The following is a 20,488-nucleotide window of genomic DNA, read 5'->3' as shown; positions in this document are numbered from 1 at the left end:
ATCTTACATTGGTCCATGCCAAACACAGCTCATTTATTTTAATATGTGTCTTGTAATGATCTATAAATGAAATATATGAGCAGACTGATCTTTTAACCTGTGAATTAAATGTACTTTACTGGATGATGTGCCACATTTATACAGCTCAGAAATCCACACATTGGTGCTCACACTGATCACTCATTAGACAGAAAGTCTCAGATTTATATTCATCATTTCTCTCTTTCTCTTTTCTTTTCTCTCCTTCTCTCTCAGGAAGACGAAGAAGACGGGATGACAGTCCGTCCAGGGTCTCCCACCAGCACCAAGAGCCTGTCTCCAAGGAGACTGCAAAAGATGAGACGGGTACAACGTGCACACGCATGCACACGCCCACACACACACACACACACACACACACATATAGTGATACAGAAGCACGTCAGTAAATGAGTTATGCACATTTACACTGCTTGATCACATCACAGCTCAGTTTTCACTTGACCAACATGAATTCAGCCTTCCACTTTTGCACTATTTTCTGTCCACTTTCCTGTCTTGATACGATTTTTTTTCTCCTTTTTTTTTGTAGCTCCAGATCTTTTTTCCTTCTTATCACCATCCTACTTCTCCTCTCTCCCCCCTCCTCACGCTCTCTGTTGGAAGTACAGCAGTTTGTCAGGGTTCCAAATGTAATCATAAGCATTTTTCCTTCCCTTTCAACGCGCTCGTTGTTGTACACTCAGTGGTTTTCTCTGAACAGCACGGACAGTCGTAGCAACTCATCTGCTGGTCAGCATTTTGTCTGAAGAATTTGCTTGTGCTCCAAAAATGGATTGCAAAAATCTTGTCTTTGTTGTATGCAAAGCTGGCGCTTGATGTGCAAAAGACACAATCATCAGTAAATATACCAGGAAATAGGACATGTTTTCTAGTTTAATTATAACAAACTAATGAAGAAGTTTAGTTTTTCTAATTCTAAAAGTGAACATAAGTTTCATAAGGTAGGGAGTTTCTAATGCATAATTAGTGTTATGCAAAAGTATTCACACCTACTGAACTGTTCCAAATTGTGTCTCAACCACAAACTGAAATTGATTTTATGTGCAAAATAGTGAATAACAGTGAAGCGAAGAGCAAATAATACAAGATTTCAGGATGTTTTTGAACAAAAATTTAAAATAAAATCTGAAAGAATAGCACGCATTTCTGTTGAGTGAATACTTTAAAGAACCAATTTGTGCTGCAATTACAGTTGCAGGTTTTGGGGGAATGTCTCTAACATTCTTGAAATCTAGAGAGATTTTTTTCCACATTCTTCCTTGCAAAATAGCTTTAGCTCAGTCACAATGCATCCTCAGAATTGGTTAATGTCACTTTTTTGAGTCTTGCCACAGATTTTTACTTTGATTTAGATCAGGACTTTGACTGGGCCAGTCTGACACATGAATATGCTTTGATAGAAACCGGTGGTCGCCACCTTCAGTCCTCAACAGCCTGCATGTTTTAGATAGGTAGGGTAATTTTATTTATATAGCAAATTTGGCTCCCCATGTTTAATAAGAATAGGTAGTCCATTATTAATTAACCAGTAGGGGTTTCTCTGGATTCTTCATCTGATTAAACTAAATGTTGGTTCTCCATGTTTTATTCTTGTTCTCGGTTGTTAAGTATATTGTACTTTCTAAGTTTGTTCTAGATTTGTAAACTACTAGGAAGGAGTTTCTCTAGGTCTTGCTCCAATATTAAAACTATAAAGCTAAATGTTGATCTAAGGTAATGAGTATACCACAATATCCTAAAGTAGTAAACTAAACTGTTTTGTAGATGTGCCACTGATCTACACCATTCCTTCCTGGCTCTGTGTTTAGAGTTGTTGTCCTGCTGGAAGGTGAATTCTGCCTCTAACCAGTTTTCTTTCAGTATTGTCGTACTCTCAAGTCTCATCACAAACATCACCACAGGATCATGCTGTCTGCTCAGACTGTTAGTTTTTCTCCACTCGTGTCGCTCGGAAATATTAATGTGTCTCTTCCTTACTTAGTTTGTGGCAAACTCCAGAAACAATTAAACATTCTTTCCAGTCCTCCATAAAAATGGAGTGAAATACTAATAGTTGTACTTTTGACCCTTTCCTCCTTCCTGCACTGTTTGTCCAGAGTTATCATGTATTTTGGCTGCTATTTTGAACAATGCTCTCCTTTTGCTGTCGGTGGACATGAGTTTGTTAGTAGGTTTGCATTTTTACCACACCTTTTTTGTTTTTCAGTCGTGGTTTGAGCAAAATGGTCAAAGTTTTGGGATATTGTTTTATAATCTAATCCTGCTTTTAATTTGACCACTTCTTAATCTATGATCTGTCAGTTTTGGTCTTCATTAAGATATTGTTTTCCACTAATATAATGTAACAAACTTCTGACATCTTCAGGGAAAAGATGTATTTATGCAGAGATTAGATGACGTGGAAGTAAACTCCATTTACAAATCAACTGATGGCAGCTGTTTACAAAAACTTTTACTTTAGGGGTATCAACCATCAGAAGGGATCAATACAAATGCACACCACACTCTTCAGATTTTTATTTATTCCAAAAATTGAAAGTGGTACTAAAAGAGAATAATTTATACTAGGACAAAATCATTTTATTTGGGATAAAATTTCAAGTTATTATTTGCAGGCTGAGTAGAAATGCATGTTTGCAAGATATTTTTAAAAATTCACAATAATTAATTTCTTTGCATTTCTCCATCACCTAAAATCTGAATAAAATACTTTAAAATTTGTAGTTGAACCGTGAAAAAATATATATAAAAGTCAATACTTCCTCAGGGAGCTTTTTGTCATCTTCTACCTCATATCTACACCTCTTGAGGTGTAGATATGAGGAAAATAAGAGGATTTTCTACCTCTTATTTTTAAACACATAAATTGTAAGTGGACTCTGGGAAAAAAAAAAAAGTAACAACAACAACAAAAAAACAACGGATGCCTGCATGCACATGCTGACATTTCGGTCGCAGCCACGTACGGGTGTGATTAGGAGAGCTTGTGCTGTGTCTAATTAGCGTTGTGTTTCCTGTGTGTGTGATGAGGCTGGAAAGTCTTAGTGTGGGGAAGGTGTGACGGCCGAGGGAGAGAGAGGAGAAGAACGGCAATTAGGGATTTTCTAAAGGCCTCCTCGGACACCCTCCTCCTCCCCCGCCGTTCCCCCTCAGACAAAGACGGCCCGTCGCACACACAGATTGACTGTTAACACACACACCGGGCTCAGGATATACACTCACACCCATGTTCATGCCACTGAGGCCTGCTCATTGCCACAGTAACAGGTCCCTGGAGACGGTGGGAGGAGGAACGGTCAGGACGCAGGACGGCGTGTCCCACAGCGTGGCTTTTGTGTGTCTGTTTACATGTAGTCAATCACTCTCTAGTTAATCATACACTCTGACCATTACTGTTTTTTCTTACTGGCCCGCCTCTCTTATTTTGTTGGATTAATAATTAAACATGTCTATATGAAAACTCTTATAAGCTCATCAGGGTTTTTGTGTGAAACATAATAAATGAAAACAAAAACTGTAAATTCAGAAGCCAAGAGGACCTTCATAATTTATGGTTGTCGGTTTTTATTATTTTATTCCAAAAGATGGAAACTCCACAAAAATTTCTTTAGAAAATGTTGCCAAATGTATAAATTTGTCCTATTTTCTGGCTCATCTTTTTCATATTTCCACTGAGTCTGGAAACAGAAGCAAAACCCAAATCATTTAGGTAGAGATGCTCTCCAGGTCTTTGTTTTCTGAAAGCACTCTTTTCTATTTTCACCTGTTTATTACACGGCATATTTACATTTCTGTTTGTGGAAACAGCAATTGTTTCAACTCTTTGTTATTCACCTTTTATCCATAGTTTTTTCTCTCTTTGAGGCTGACTCTTATACATTGTTGATACTGATGTTCGTTCTGCCTACAACCGTCTTGACCAGGTGTTCTTTCCTCGAGAAATTGATCTCACGAGACCAACACGGTTAAATAAAGGTTAAGTGAAATTACCTGCAAACATCTCCCACTCGGCAAGCTCCCTTTTGCTTGATCAACCTTTTATACTTCGCTCCATTTATAGGGTCAAATCTCTGTCCATACCATCTGCGAATATGACAGCATTTTGTTGCCAAATCTAACAATAATGCTTTAATCTGGCTTTGATTTATTTATTCAAGTGGGAAAAGATTAGAAGGCAATAAAACTCAATAAAAAAAAATAGTTTTCAGTTGCAAAAATTCAAAAAGTGATGAAGTAGAAACCTCACAGTTGGAGGAAAACAGGCTTTAACCTGTTTTTGAAAATGTATTTAATTAAAAGTTTATTTATACATGAGTTTGAGAAGTAACTAGGCAGTATGTACATTTAATTGTTCTCAAGTATGCATCTTAAGTTAAATGTTTTAACAACGCAGAATAATTAATTTGAGGGTTTTTTTAGGTTTAATCTGATAGGCCAACACAATGTTGCTCATAATTGTGAAGTTGGAGAAAAAGGATTATTGGTTTTTGAACATTTTTACAAATAATTCTGAAAAATGTTCTCTGCATACATATTCAGTCTCATCAGTACTTTGCAGAAGCTTCGGTTTCTACCAGCGTTACACATCTAGAGACGGAAAATGTTGTCCTTTCTTCTTTACAAAATAATTCAAGCCCAGTCAGGGTTGATGTAGATTTAATGTGATGATCAGTTTTATAGTCTCATCACAGTTAAAAATGACCAAACCATGATGCTTCCACTGCCATGTTTCGCTGTCTGTAGATTTGTGAGTTGACAGATTGTCCAACCTGAGCTGTGTGTCTCTGCAGCTCCTCCAAAGTCTCCATGGGCAGCCTGCTGTTCTCTGGTTAGTGAATTTGTCTGACATAGATTTTCCTCTGACCTGTCTGTTGTGTTCCTTGATCTTTATGAATCTCAAGGAAGTTCATTCATTTTCAAACCTCTGAGGTTTTACAGAACAGCATATTCACACTGAGATTAAAATACTGAGTCCGAATACAGAAATGCAAGCCACATTTTTTAGATTTTTATTTGTAAAAATTATATTTTTGACTTGTTTGCCTTTGTGTTGATCTATCATTTAAAATTAAGTTAAATAACATGTAAAAAGAAACATAAAAAGAGAGCTTAAATATACAGGGCATTTTATATCCAAGTTTTAAACAACTAGGGGTCTTCAGGAAAAGTTTGTCATCAAACATGCCAAATAATTAGCGACATTCCACGTTATTGTATAAAGCAAAGATTCCTTTTGCATTTTTAGCATTGTTCATATTTGAAGTCAACATCTCTGTCTGCCTCTTTTTAATTAATCACAGGAAAATAATCAGTTAGGAAATTCCTATTCTATTTGCTCAGCTAACTCCTGCGCCAAAGTGGAAGTGCCACTGTCACATGTGTCTAAATTTCAGCTGCATCCGGCCGTGTGAGTGATTTGTAATGATCGGTGAGTGTGTCGACGGAGAATGTGGGCATGAATCCTTTCGTTTGACGAAAGCAGGACTGAATTGGACTCCTAAATTTTTTTGTATTTCTTCTGGCTCCTTTAGCACCAGATTGCGTTTAATATTTATATTACTATATGCAGCATGTTTGCTTGTGTGTTTTATGTGCTTTTGTGATGCAAATAGAATGTATGTCTGTACTAGAGCCCTTTAATCCAAAGTCTTACATTGTGCCTGTGTGCTCAGCGTGCGAAAACAGGCATGCATTTTGCAGTTTGCCTCAGGTTGGAAGCTGCAGAGTGACAGCTGCTAAGAGCATAGAGGAGAGGTAGAGGTTGGGACAGTGTTATGGACAATGACAGCCAGCAGGCGCGTGGCCGGCCTGAGCCCCAGGCTCACCTGGTGAGGTAGGAGGGATGCCAGCCTGGAGAGCAACTCGGGGTTCAGGGGAGACCGGGGGGGCTAACACAGATGTAAAACAGGAAAAAGAAATCACAGGTGTTTTTTTTTTTTAAAGACTGCTCCGTGTTTGACTGTTCGCCTGAGTTTTTGTGCCTCGTGAATTCACAGCCTGCAGTGGTTGAGTGTGATTCTCAAGAAATGTAAATTAGGGCTGAAATTTGTCTTGGAGCTCAAAGATTGATTTCTACACATGTTGCTCATTGAGAGTTCACTGTGTTCAGGCTACACCAAAGAGATAATTTCTGCAGAAAGTGAATAGATGGCGGATAATTCATGCCATAATAATGAGCTGTAAATTATGGAGCATATTTGATTGTGTTTGTTGAGGTGAAAATGATATTTTTTAGTATACTTAGCCCAGTTATGATGATAATTCCTTGAATTAATGCTAGATATTTGAATGCATCACAGGTTAGTTTAAGTGCAGTGTCTCTCTCAATAGCTGAGCATGTGTTTTCATGGTTATTTGTATGTATTTGTTGTCTCCACTTGCTCTGTTCATATTCTCCTCAGAGACTTGCTGCCTTCCTCTCTGGAGCTAAAGTGCCATCTACTGGTGGTTATAAAGTGCTGCACTGATTTACAGACAGGGACATTTCACTGTAAGGGTTTAGTTTGCTCTGACAAAATGAGCATACTGCATTCTCCTCCTTCTTCTATTGCTCCTGTATAAGGCAGAAAGGAAGCGACGTTTCAGCTGCAGCCAGCTGGACACAGGAACTGTGATTTTCTCCTCCTGTTATTTCTTTTTTTATTCGGTTTTGTAAAGCAAACAAATAGTTGGCTGTTCATATGCGAATTCTTTGATTCTCCCCAACGTTTGCTTGCATTTTATCAGCGTTCCTTAACATGCACTGCCAAGCTGTGAGATCACTGCCCACTCAGAAATACTATATAAAATATATGTCCAGCTCGTTTTTTGGCCCTGGTGCAGAGAGGCGTAGCTGCTTCACATCGCCGGTCGCACAGAGAAAAAGTCGAGTGTAGGGAAAACTTTGTTTCTCCTGATCAAGCTACTGTAATGCATTTAATGCACGACCACTTAGAGCAATATAAATCTAAGGATATATTAGTTTGGGTGCATTGCATATCGTGACTTTAGCAAAAGAGCATTTAAAGAGTAGATAAGTGATTTTATGACAACTTTATATATGCAATATAGATTTATACTGTAGACTTGTAGCACGACTGTTTTTATCAAAATTAACAGACAAGCTCTGATCGGTAATAAGCAGATTTGAATCTTTAACAATCTGATGTTTTTATTCCTATTTATTAAAAACATTTTTAAGCAAATCAACCAGCAGTGTGTGCTCTAATGTACTTTGTTTTAGTTTAACCTTATTTTTGTTATATTAGGAACATGTTTTGATAATTACAGAGGCTTGTCTTTTAATTACATCATTTTTTGTTGAATTCAAAGCTGCCTTAACATTTTGACCTGCAGCACATTTTTTAGCCTTTTTTAAGTCCATAGAAAATTCATAATTGCTTAAAAATCAGCAGATCCGACCTCAAAGGCTCATGAAATTTGTCTAAAAGAATCTGGTCAGGGCACCTGTAAAAAAAATAAAAATGCCTCTTTGATGTGATTTTTTTTTTCTTTTGTATTGATCTATTTCAATTATCAGGAGTAGTCTGCTCACAAGCATTGATAAAGATATACAAGTTATCGGCCAGAGATGACAATATTCCCTTGATCAGTCAGTGTTGTGAAGGTGAAATACTAAAACATTATGTGCTGATTATACCATACAGTATTTTATCTTTTGTTGTAAATTTGCTCTTGCTTTAGAATCTCTCATTTTTTCATGATTGATGTTAAAATTTCACCCTTTGTGTGAATCTGCATGCATTTGCCTTACACGTTTCTGCTGGTAATGAGTCTCCCCACAAAGGAACCACAAAGGATATTTCTATTTCAAATGATCAAAGAAATACATTTTTATTATAACACATCAAGACTAAGTTTTTCCATCAGTTTCTGCTTAAAGGCATCCTAGCTTAGCGTGTGGCATAGCAGTACAGAGGTTTTCTGTCTTGCATGAAACCATCCATGTTGCATGTCTCTCTGTATAAATCCTGTGAATAAAGGCCACGAACATCTCTACATCTTAAAACAAAAAGACACCAGTAGACAACTGGTACTTCTAGTAACACATTCAAGACATTGAGGTATAAAGTGAGGTATTAAATTCCTCATTTTCTCTTGGAATGAGACATGCAACCTCTTTTGAGCAAAGTATTTTCTTTTTTTTAGATTCACAGCTCGTCCCATTTAATTATGAATCAGATCTAGTTGTAAAAGACTGATTTGTGCAGCTGCCATAAATTGTCTAAATATTTATTATGATTAGGGGACCCAGACTTTGATTGATTAATGGGGATAATCACACACTTCTTTCATGTGCTGTTGGATTCAAAACTACCTCTGTCAATGTATTTTCTGCAGCTTTTTTTCTCTCTAATATTTTATAGCCTATAGGAAAAAATCTCAGTCAGCAGGTAATCTGGTATATCCTCAGAAAAGCATAATCACTGTTTCTCTACTTGTAATATTTTGGTATTTTTTATGTTTCTATTGAAGGTCAAAATAATTAAATCAAGATACAAACAGCAAAAGAATTAACCTTCCATACATTGATAAAGAAGCAGGCATTTCAAATCTTTTCCATATTAAATAAACATATCAGTCTTTGCATATTCAGAAAAACCGAATCGAGTTACTGAAATAACTGTAGCGTGTCTGGGTTTTTGGTTTTTTTTTTTGTTTTTTTTTTTGCTTCTCCTGCTTCCCCCCTGACTCCTTCACTGCCTGAGCTCTGACTGTGTTCGGTCTTTACTTGTGGCAACGTGGCGCAGAGGAAGGAACCAAGAGCCAGGCAGACAGACAGATGGAAACGGTGACATCTGTCAGTGGCAGCAGAGTGACGGAGGGAGAAAATGAGAGACAGTGAGGCATGGAGCGGGAATCGCTTTTTCATTTTCACCTTTCAGCTTCCCATTAGCCGACAGCGAGGAACTAATGAAGGAGCAGTATGATAATCTGTTGTTCTCCTATTTTGTGCTCTCCACTGCCCTGTCAGGCCTGGGGAGAAGTGGGATGGTGACAGAGCTGTCACGGCTTCAGCGGAGGGAGAAGCTCTTATTGTGAATGTCTGCATGTTTTTGTTATTGTTGTTGTTGACTTATTGTGAATCAGCTTCTGTCTGAGGCCCCTTACAGCCCTGGAGAGGCAGAGTGTTTTACTTTGTGGGTTTTACCAACATGAATCCACCATGTTTTTCTTGTTTGTTTGTTTTTTTAAAGAAAGCAAATGATCTAAACCAGCTGATGGCGTTTCAATCATAAAATGCTTTGTTGTTGCAGCAGTTTAATCTTAAATGTCTCACCGCAGGGTCACGATGAAGAGCTGGAATGACAAATTGATAAAGCCGGGAAGTGAGGTCCCATCCGTTTATGGCTCCCCGTGGAACTTCCTGTCAGGCAGACGGCACCAGAGCTGTAACCGAGATCAGAGAGCCAGGCGTCGTGACCTGTGTCTGCTGGTGTTTGGGTTCACTTTGCTTTAATAAACACCTAAATGCAGAGGAGGGGAGGGGAGAGGGGGCTGCCCTGGTTGAAACAAACAGTTTGTACTCCGATCATACGACACATGTAGTCGTTATGTTTCTGTCTGAAGCGGACTCGTCCCCGCTGTCTCACAGGTGCGTCTCCGCTCCGCCGGCCTGCCACGGCTGGCTGGCATGTCGGCCCGGGCCCCAGATTTACGGCCTTGACACAGGAACCCATTAAAGGCTGTTTAGGGATCCCAGGCCTGAGCCCCTCTGAAATCTCTTTCATTATAGCTCTGAGCTACCATGGCAGGGGAGCAGCTCGGCCAATCAGCGGTGCCGCCACATGTGTTCATGTTTAGCCTGATGGCTGAGAGGCTTAAGTGGCTACTGCACACATCTCCTTCACTGACTTTTATGGAGAAAGTGGCACTTTAACTCTTTGTGTTTTTTTGGTAATAGGGTGCGGATGTGATGGAGTGTGCGTGTTAGCGTGCGCGTCTCTCATGGCCGAACACGGGCCCTAAATGAGGGCAGCGCAGCCACACGTTACATTCCGCCTGTCTGGCTGGCACTGGTGCCACTAATCAGGACCAGCTTGATTCGCAGTTACTCTCCCCCTGAAACTCGCCTCTACACACACACACACACACACACACGCACAGAGTCACACATACACGCCATTCCCATCAATTCATACAAAGTTCTTCCCTCACCTTCCTACATTTCCTTCTCTCCTCTTTCTATTCATCGCCCTCTTCGCTGGTCACATTTTCAGTCACCTCTGACTGCTTTTCTTTACCTTTTTACCATGAGCTGGAGTCATTTTCTGTCTGAGGAGTTTCATTATTGTGTATTTAACGCTTCAAGAGTAATAGTGCATGAAAAAAACATGGAGGTGGAGCTAAGCGCTCTTAAAGATATCCAACCACTGGTGTGTATAATCCTTTTTAACAAAATGCACTGACAATAAAACCACACAGGCACTGAAATGTAGCTTTCAGCAGCAAGATTCTATAAAATTACGTTTTAAAATAAAGAAATAAGTTGCTAATTGTACTTTGTGTGAATTTGGGTTGATGACATCACAAGGGGCAAAAGAAACAAGCTGATCAGTAAAGATGTAGGAGGATTTGCTGTTGACTTTGACACTTTATGGTTGGTAAATCTGAGGAAACTTTAGTCTTTTGAATTTTCTGTTTTGACATCTTGGGAGGAAAACCAGAAAAAGAAATGACTGATTTGAGTAACCAGCTTAGTTTTTGACAAAGCAGCCAAACAAGAGTTCATTTTGTCTAAATTATATAATCCAGCTGAAGTGGACAAAGAGTCTGAAATGGAAAAGGGAAGAGTTAAAGCTTAGTTCATGCTACATCTTGGATTTCTAATGTTGACATGAAGAATATACCAGAACAAATGGAAACACAGTGGCACAAATGTAAGTCTGGCCTCCCTGTGATCAGTTTTAACCATAATGTATCAGAAAAATATGGCTCTAAATTAACACCAAGGAGCTTAGAGTTGTTATTAAACACCTTTGACAGGATGTCACCAGAGGCAAAGTGGAGGTCAGATTTTAACTTGATTAGGCCTGTGATGATAACAAATGTTCCTGAATGATAAATTGTCTCAGTAGTTATTGCAATAAACGATAATACTGTTGTTTGTAGACCATTTTCAAGTAAGATAATGGTAATAATGGCATAACAAGGCAGGAACACAACCTCAGACATCAGTACACTTCAAAGTCTAATGAACATTTTCCACTGGAACTGGAAGACATTTTAAATATCCAAAATAATTTAACAAAATAACAGAAACAATGAATAAAATGAATTATGAAGTCTCTGTAAACTAAATTGTTCTTTTAAAAAACAAATCTATTAGAGACCAAAGCACCAGATTGAAGACTTTAGTCATTCTTTTTTTTTTTTTTTTGGTAGAAAGAGAGAAAAGAGAAGAACAATAAATCATGCAAATGGAAATTATTGAGTTTGTTTTAATTTATCATGTGTTTGATTTATTCCTTAATCTTGATAAAGATTTTTTACAAAGAACAGTTTAAGAAGTAGAAAAACAGACCATGGCGATTTGTTCTACTAACAAACTACACTTAAATCCAGTTTGATTTTACAGAAAAGTCTGCCAGCTTTAAAAAGATGCTAGTTGAAACTCCTGATTGTTTCTGAAGGAAACGCAGACTGGGGGACAGTTAGAGCCAAAGAAAACAGACACAGAAGGTGAGCAGCAAACACCAAAGAGTGTAAATTAGAAGATGAGAGATAGTGTTAACATCAGTGAACATGAACACATAGTGAGAGGAACATGTGCGTCGTAGTGGAAGGCATGTTAATAAGTGGCCTGGGGCAGATTTGGGCTCCCATGGGAGGGAGTCCTGGCCTGCTCTGTAAAGCTTCTGTCTCTTCCTTAACCCGTCCATTAAACACGGTACACAGGTGGCTTATTAAACCCACCGCGGCAGACAACTACGCTCCACACTGATCACTCAGCTCTCTGCTGTGACAAATACAATCACATGTGCCGGTGCCATAATGCAAATGATCAATGTAGTCACCCGTGTTGCAGCGCTCAAGTGCCTTTTAGCTTATACGTAATGCTGAGCTCGGCAAATTACTGCAGGGGATCTTAAAGGGTTTTCTTTTCCCCTGCAGATCCAAATTTGACAAATTTAGTCTCAACCCTCAGGGTCTGGACTCATTAAAACCAGATACTTGTTCTCTCTTATGGGGACTCACCTGACACACACTTTTTTTTCGGTAGTCTTATGAATCCCTCCATCTCTGCAGAACCCTGGTTATTATTATTACAGTGTAACTGAGACCCCCCGGGTCCACTTTTGTTGTGATCATATTATTCAGAGTGTGTAACCGCTTCCCTTTGCTTTGTTATTCTCATTAACAGCACAACTTAAACAAGTCTCCCATGAGCGTGGGCCCTCGAGATCTTGGCTATGGGCTCGACGATGATGAGTTGGACACAGCAAGCAAGTAAGTAGCTGAAGGCGATGCTTTATTTTTATTTTTTTTCTATATAAACAAAGATGCTAGATTAGGTAACTTTGGATGATTGAGAAGTTGACTGCCTTTGGTCCAGACAGAAAGTCATATGTTTCTGTTGCTAATGATAATACTGCCCTCCAGTGGACCCATTTACTTACAGCATCATTTGATGGACACAGCTGCAGGGTTGCTGCAGCTACAGGTGCATTTCAGTAAATTTAATCTAAAAGTAAATTTATTTCAGCAAATCAGTTCAAGAAGTGCTCACTATGGGGCTTTGGTCAGGCCAGTTTTCAAACTTTTCAGCTCTGGTTTTGGTTGTAAATAAGCAGAGTGGACCAACACCCTGACTATAGGAAGTTAAATTATTCATTTATTTTTATAATATTTATTTACACAACTCTCACCGAGATGCTAATTTTAGCAGTTTCTCATCTACCACATATTTTGTTTCTCAGTTACTGACAGAAAAGCCTCACTTTTATAAAAGCTCAAAAATGTGTAAGCACGTTATGGACACCTGATGTTTCAGTTTTGCTTTGGGGGTTTTCTTCATGTGACATTTAAAGACTGAAAAATTTCTGGTATTCTGCAGAACTAGCATTTATCCTGACCTTTTTGTGGTTATACTGGAATGGAAACTCTTAATTTATTAAATTTACTGCACAAGAACCTTGCCTCAGTCACATCTCTCCTTTTCAATACATTACGTCAAATATAAGTGTGCTAAGTGTTTTTATTTGTTTTTTTAATCCAGGATCTCCTCTGAAGACAGCGGCGAGGTCCGTTCGTACACAGAAGACAGCGACGATTCGGACTCCTTCTATCCGGACATCGACCCGTCACCTTCCAGCCAGATGAACCTGCTGGAGGAAATCCTGGATTCTCTGACCAACACAACAATGGACCAAGGAAAACTCAGTGCTGCCAAGAGCTTGGACTTCTTCAGGTCCCTGGATGACCTGGACTTCAAGGTCCAGGTATGCCATACAGATGAAGTTAATCTGTAAAGAATAAAGATGCAAAACAAAGACCATAGAGGACATGGGGGGAAATTTTTACTTTTGCATTCCTGGGCAGTTTTGTATTTCTTAGTCTGTTCTTGAATACTGAAAGTCTTTCTGCTACAATATAAGGTTTTTCCATGTATGTCAATATCTTGTTTGTGACTTATCTAAAGTTTTATAACATTTTTATTGGTTAAACGCACCAAAAGAACTTATTTGCAAAATGACAGAGCAAAATAGATCAAACATGGACTTTCCATCCCTACTCTAAAACATAAAAATGTCAGAAACTTTCTGGAAGAAAGAAGGAATTTATCCAAACTGTTGTGACTATTTTTGAGGGGGTTTTTCACAATGTAATATCGCTATTTGATGGTTTTGTTTGTTTGTTACCCGAAGGGTTAAAAAAGACACATTTTCACGTGCAGTCCCATCTTCATTGGAAGATATTATATGAACAAATTTTAGTAGATAGATTTCAAACCATTTTTTGCAGAATATTTGTGAAGAATGTATAAACATGTTTTCACTGAGGTTTTAAAGGTGTACATATGTAGAATTTTAAAATGACATTTGTCAACAAGATAACTGTATAGAAAATAGACGAGGGTGTATTTGCTATTTTATTGTGAAGGAATGCAATCATTTTGTAAGGACATGAGGAGAGAAGTTGAAGCATGCAGAGGATAAAATTTTGTTAAAATAGTTATACGTAAAAATGCAGGAATTAGACTTATTTGCCTAAGTTTACATTTTTATGTTTTTATGTTTACATTTTTATGTTTAACAAAATATAAACTTTGTGTTTAATTCGTCATTTGGAATGACTGGTATAAAACACAACTTACAGATTCTTAGAGTGCAGATGTATTTTCTTTTTTGTAATTTCTGCTTTTGTTTCCTTCTTTTACCTTCTCCAGTCAAAGCCTTCACCTTTCAGCGACTCCACAGCTGCAGACGACAGCAGCTTCGATGGTGTCGCCGATCACGGCGGATGGAACATGGGCCAGGATGACAGCGCCGTCCATGGAAAACACCTTCCTCCGTCCCCACGCAGGCAGCCCAACAAGAGCAGCCTGAAGGGGTCCAAAAACCTCGCAGCCTTCTCTGCAGTGACCCCCTGCTCAGCTTCACCTCCTTCCCATAATGCCAACGGCACCAAGTCGGATCCTCCTCCCCTCTTTTTCTCTAAGTCCCGTCCCGATTCCCACCTCCTCATGCCTTCGGGTCGACCTCCAGGAGACCACCGGTTGTCCTATTCCCCCCTGCTGCCCCATAAAGTTACGCCCCCATCCCCACCTGCATCTCAGCCAGACTCTTCTCCGGAACCGACCAGCCGGGGTCGCACCATCTCAGACCCTCAGGGCAACTCCGAGCCCTCCCAAAACCAGAACCAACCCGTGTCCACCGGCATCCTGAGGAGAAAGGTCATGTCCAAAGAGATGGTGAAAAGCTACCACGAGCGGTCCATCCGGAGGCACCGCAGCAGAGGAAACACCGAGAGCCAGACGAGCCCAAAGAAGAGCAGCCAGGCACAGATCCCCTGGAAGAAGGAAGAGGAGGAGGAGGAGAGGAAGGAGGGAAAGGAGGCTCCCAAAGACAAGCTGTTGGGATTTGGGCTGTGCCTGGGTCAGTGTGAAGGCTCGGAGATGGCTGGTGGGCCGGACCCGGGCCTGCTGGAGGAGATAGAGTCCATGTGTTGCCTCAGCTCATCGCTTCACAGCAGCCTGCACCTCTCTCAAGTCCACTGCAGCAACAGCCACCATCAGGTCCAAGGAAAAGCCACGGAGAAGTCCTAAAAATCACAGGACAAGGAAAACTGACTCAGGTTCCTGTCCTCTATCACAGCTGATCAGCTGAACCCTCCATGATAAGGGAACGTTATGAACAAACCTAATAAGGGCCAAAACAAACAAAAAGCCTCAGAGCAAAGAGCTGGTCACGCTGAAAGGAAGCACTGTAGAGTTCTCCACCTGTCCTCCATCTACTGGAAGAAAAACCTGGTTAAATAAATTAGTTTACATCAAGAATACCTCAAAAATGTTGAAAAACATGGTGGAGAGTGAGTAAAATTATAAAATTCAATCAATTATGATTAGAAGGTGAAATAAATTTAAATGTACATACATTTATTAGATATTAATGTTAAACTTAATCTGTAGAATAAATGAGATGCATGAGAATAGGTGGAGATTTCTGCGTCGCTTTCAGTTCAGTTTTCTTCATCTGTCTGCAAATATCTGAACACTAGAGATGCACTGATCACCATTTCCAGGCCGATACCGATTTCTGATCCTCCTCCACGCCTGAACTGCACAAACAATTTATTCTGAGGACTATAACACAGAAAAGAGAAATAAACATGCTGCAGGTTATTTTATAGAGGTATTGTTATTAAATATGGCTTATTGCAAATATTACTAAACATTATCTGATTTTAATAAACTAAACTTGCATGGTTATCGGTTGATGTTTGTAGAACCATTTTGGTGGACCTTCTTATATTTTGTTGCGTTTAATGAATAGAAAATCTCATTTTTGAGTCTTTGGCCTGGAAAATTGGCTGATTTCAACGTCCAGCCGGTCGATCGGTGCATCTCTACTGAGACCTTTGGCTTCATTTATTTAATGCCAGTACCTTGTAAGGATTTCAAAGGGCCAATTTCCCCTAAACACAACATCATGTTGTTCATACTAAATGAACATTTCATATTGGTATTCAAACGTTCAGAAGTGTTCTGAACGTTTCATACTAAAATTTTGCACTCGTGGATTAATTTATGATAATCACCCATTTCTACCTGGTACTAAACTGCAAAACCAGCAAGATGCACAATGTCCACGCAGGCCTTTGAAACTAATTAAACTCTGTTGGATTCATGATTTTGATCACTATGCCTTAAGCAGACATGTGATTTGTTTTGATACTGATGTCTTAAACTTTAGAAATCACTGCAGGTACTTTCTAACCAGAATCCTAAATACAGCAGTTCACATTCATAGAGAATTAGATGTTCTTGATGAGTCTTGCGTTATTTTTGTGTTAATGTTACTCCTATCTGTTGAGACTAAATACCTGATGAAGCAAACAGTCGAATGACTGAGAAAAGCCAGAGTTTTTTACTGCATTTCTCTTTCTTTATGTTTCTGTTTCCATCTGCCTTTTGCTACTCTTAACATGTTTCTCAATGCCGGCTTTACAAATTGAGAACAGTTGTTGGCGAACTTTGAAGGATGTTGATGAATCCAATCCCACAAACGGTCCAAAACAAGCTCCGTTCCCATTATTCCACCTCTCTGCGCTTTTTCCCTAACCTCTGTGTGGCACTTTGCCTTAAGGCTGTTTACGTTCTGAAGATATCAGCCACAAAATGGGTCATAAATAGCAGGAATATGTCGTGTTGAAGTTTTTGAAAGATTAATATTAACTGTGTGGAATCCTTTTAGGATTTGTTGACAGATATCATGCTTATGTTTCTCTTTTCTTGTCTCTTTTCCTTTCTTTTGTTTTAATAGGAAACACAACCTCTGTCTGACTAGGAAACCCTCTGCACTGTACTGCAGTGGAGGACGATTGTACTGTAATGAAGCAATATACTGCAGGTCTTTGAGTCGCTGCGTGGATGTAATGTGTTCAGGGTCTAAAGTATTTTTATAAGCGTCTCTCCTGTGGAGAGAAGCATCAGCATCCAGGGATCCCGGCTTCATGTCGTTCTCTGCGTCACCACAAACCCAGAGGAAGAGAAAACTCTTTCACTTGCTTGGGTTGGGATTACTACATTTATGGTCCGTTGTTCTTATGATTTATGCCAGACGCCAGTCGGTGTGGCAGTTTAATAGCGGCTGTTTCTCCACTTCTCGAGTGCTGCTCTGCGTTAACGATTTGCCCATAAAGTCTTTGGCATGCTTCTAAAAAGCTAAAAAGAATCAGTCATGGTAATTCCAAGAATGGTTAAAGACAAAGAAAAATACAAAATCCAGAACAATTTCTGCACTGGCCTCGCTCACTGTAAACACTTTAACAAACTTGTGTACTATGCAAATATTTAGAAATCTTAAAAGAGGCCAGTTTTCTTCTCCGCTCGGGTAGCTAGGAATGTCCCAGTGAGGAATTATTTTTGTCCCTGATAGTAATCAGTAGCTTAAGATTGAGCCATTTGCTGCCACAGAGTCTGAGCCCAATAAGTCTTGAAATAATAACACACACAAGCTTAATGATGCCGAGTCGGTCTACATTTGTTTTGTGATTGTGTCCATCATAACTCACACACCAATGATGTGCCGGACAGCAACACCAGTTTTTAAGCATCTGTAATGAACTCATGCTTTGCTCCTGCTTATGGTAGCCATCGTTTGGTCCAGTTTGCTGAGATGCTAGGCTAACACTAGCATGTTTACTCTGGTTTAGTAATTTATTGATGCATTTGACAGCTATCCAATCCCAACTGGATTTTGTTGATGAGGTCTGACTCCAGTCACTCTTACAGAAGTCAACAAAGCCACGTCTTGCTCCTGCTGATGAGACGGTCATCTGAAGCCCTGAAGTGCTCGGCTAATGCTATCCTGTTTACTCTTTCTTTGATATTATTATTTGTTAATAATTTGACAGACATTTTGTCCTAGTCGTTAGTCTTCATACAGTTAGTCTTCAGGAAAATCTCATCTTGCTCTTGCTAAGAGCAAGAGTAAACTGCTTTCATGTCAAGCGGTTTGCTAGTATGGTAGGCCAATGCCACCACACTAGCATGTTTAAACTTTGTTTAACCAGTCCTCTAAACTGATTCTGAAGTAATTTCTGACTGAACTTGCGAAATGCAGCTCACATTTTATTCCTGCTGATGACTTTTTTAATGCATAACAGTTTGCTGAAGTGCTAGGCTACTGTTAGCTAGTTTATTCTTTGTTTTGATTATGACTATGTGGAACATATTTCAACCCTATTTGAGTTTGATTTTTCACATCTTGAAAAATCAAGATGTGATTCTTTAATAAAATCACATCTTGGTCATACTCACAACTTCTTCATGCGAAGAACTTAGACATGCTAGGTTAACGTGTGCCTGTTTCCTGGTTGCATATTTGCTGGTGTTGACAAAATTTACAGACCAATCTTTTCTTGAATTACAAGCTTAGAGTTTCCCTTAAACCACATTCATTTTAATGTCGAGTGTTTCTGCTGATCTCCTTAACATCGACAGAAGTCTGTGTGCAGAACAAATAACGCTGCCTGGAACAAGCAGCAGCCACTACAGTCTCTATTTAACTCTGAATGTTATTGCAAAGACTGAAAGGCGCTTCATTTTCAAGATTAAAACTGTTTTGCGAACTGTGCACATGAAAATAGGTGTTGAGTTTTAAAAATCAGCTGCATGGTTTGCTAAAAGTGGCGCTGTGGTATCAGGATTTGAGTCGGATACAGATTATTACAAATGTTGAGATCAGGACCTCGTCTCTTACAAAGACATCCCTCTAAAAACAGAACTTTTAACGTGTCTGAGTTGACTTTCATGGATGTAGTGTGTTGTGTGCCTTATGCAGAAAGTACCCCTCTGTGTAAACACAACATGGTACTAATTTCTAGACCAACTTTATTGTGGTAGGAACAGAGTATGTTGGGTTTTAATCAACAGGAAGTCCCACGAAATGAACTCTGGCGTCTTGTTCTCACAGCTGTGGTGAGTTTTAGTTTCTTCTCTTCTGGTTTGGGGTTTGGAAATCTTCCTGCTCATATTTAAAATAAAAAATAACTTTTATTTTTTTTTTGTTCTTCTTTTGTAGACTGAATACTTTTTCTGATTGTACTCATAGGTTAATTGCTTGTATAGTTTATGTGCATTTTTTATTTCACTTTAACATCTTCCTTTGAGTGAATTGAATTAAAAATATATATATAATTTTCAGAGGAGTTTCTCTGGTTGATTTCATATGGATAAAAAAAATTATTTTCAACTGAATAGATGTGTATTTTTTCTGGCTTGAATATATTTTATGGACATGGATTAAATATATATATGAAATATACGTTTATGATTGGTGTTGCATATTGTAAAGAGATGACACCTGAGCTTTGAATGCTGGAGATTTTATTTTTGGAAAACGAAGAGAACATTAGGGAATGTCCCATGTAGCTGTTATAACGGTGCAGAAGGATGCGATGACTTCTGATCAGAAGGAACAAAGGCTGATGGTTGTTTGTACGTGATGCAGTGCTCACTGTGTGTAACCTGCATGTTGGTACTCTATTGTGTATCTGTCCTGTTGGTACTCATATTCTTTCAGTATTTAAAGCCTCCATAAAACCCGTGTAATTCTCTCTGTGCTTCACATTAAATTAGAAGTCGTCCGCTGCACATTTTTCCTATCGGGGAAACAGATTTCTGCTGTTTTCTTGTTCTGCTTTGCATCAGATTAGGGCGCGCTGTGGGAGAACAGGCCCACTTACAAAGCTTTAGTGACTTAGCTCCTGAAACGGTGAGGAACCGAGACGGATTTTGTATTTCAGGGTTAAGATGACACTGTGTAATGCTCACAGTAATTATATAGATTTGCTTTATAATTACAGATTTGGAGTGCGAGGGGGGGGATGTCTGATGTAGCAGCTTTCACTGAATAATGGACAATGTTAGCAAACATTAACGTCATTTTCCTGTCTGTATTTGAAGCCAGTGTCAGTGTAGTGATCGTCACGCTGAATGTTACAGTCAGCAGCTTTCTTCAGACTGGCCTCTTCATCAGGACTAACTCTTTGGTATGATGTTTTTGTTTTGGTTTATTTTTTTTTCTCTTAATTATTTTTGTAATCTTTTTTTCTATTGTTTTTATGTGTGCACTTTTGCATGTGCTCATCGTGGTTGTCTCACAGCTGAGATCAATCTAATGTGCTACTGATGAGTAACCTGGTACAACAGCACACAATGTACACACTGTGAACAGGAAATAAATGATGTTTCATGCTCTGCCGTGTTCAGACTGATTTA

General features: G+C 39.1%; 1 protein-coding gene across 2 annotated transcripts in view; it reads left to right on the top strand.

Moving 5' to 3' along the window:
- Positions 1-20,467, top strand: part of dennd1b (DENN/MADD domain containing 1B) — a 135,946-nt gene extending 115,479 nt beyond the window's left edge. For both annotated transcript variants that reach the window (XM_044130502.1, XM_044130503.1), the window contains 4 exons: positions 256-345; positions 12,407-12,492; positions 13,262-13,484; positions 14,432-20,467. In XM_044130502.1, the coding sequence (XP_043986437.1) occupies positions 256-345; positions 12,407-12,492; positions 13,262-13,484; positions 14,432-15,310 (1,278 nt within the window). In that variant the 3' untranslated portion in view covers positions 15,311-20,467. The remainder of the gene's footprint in view (positions 1-255; positions 346-12,406; positions 12,493-13,261; positions 13,485-14,431) is intronic.
- Positions 20,468-20,488: the final 21 nt, after the last annotated feature.

This window comes from Gambusia affinis, linkage group LG10 (assembly GCF_019740435.1).
Source record: "Gambusia affinis linkage group LG10, SWU_Gaff_1.0, whole genome shotgun sequence".
NCBI lineage: Eukaryota > Metazoa > Chordata > Actinopteri > Cyprinodontiformes > Poeciliidae > Gambusia > Gambusia affinis.
This window is presented reverse-complemented; position numbering and strand designations above follow the sequence as displayed.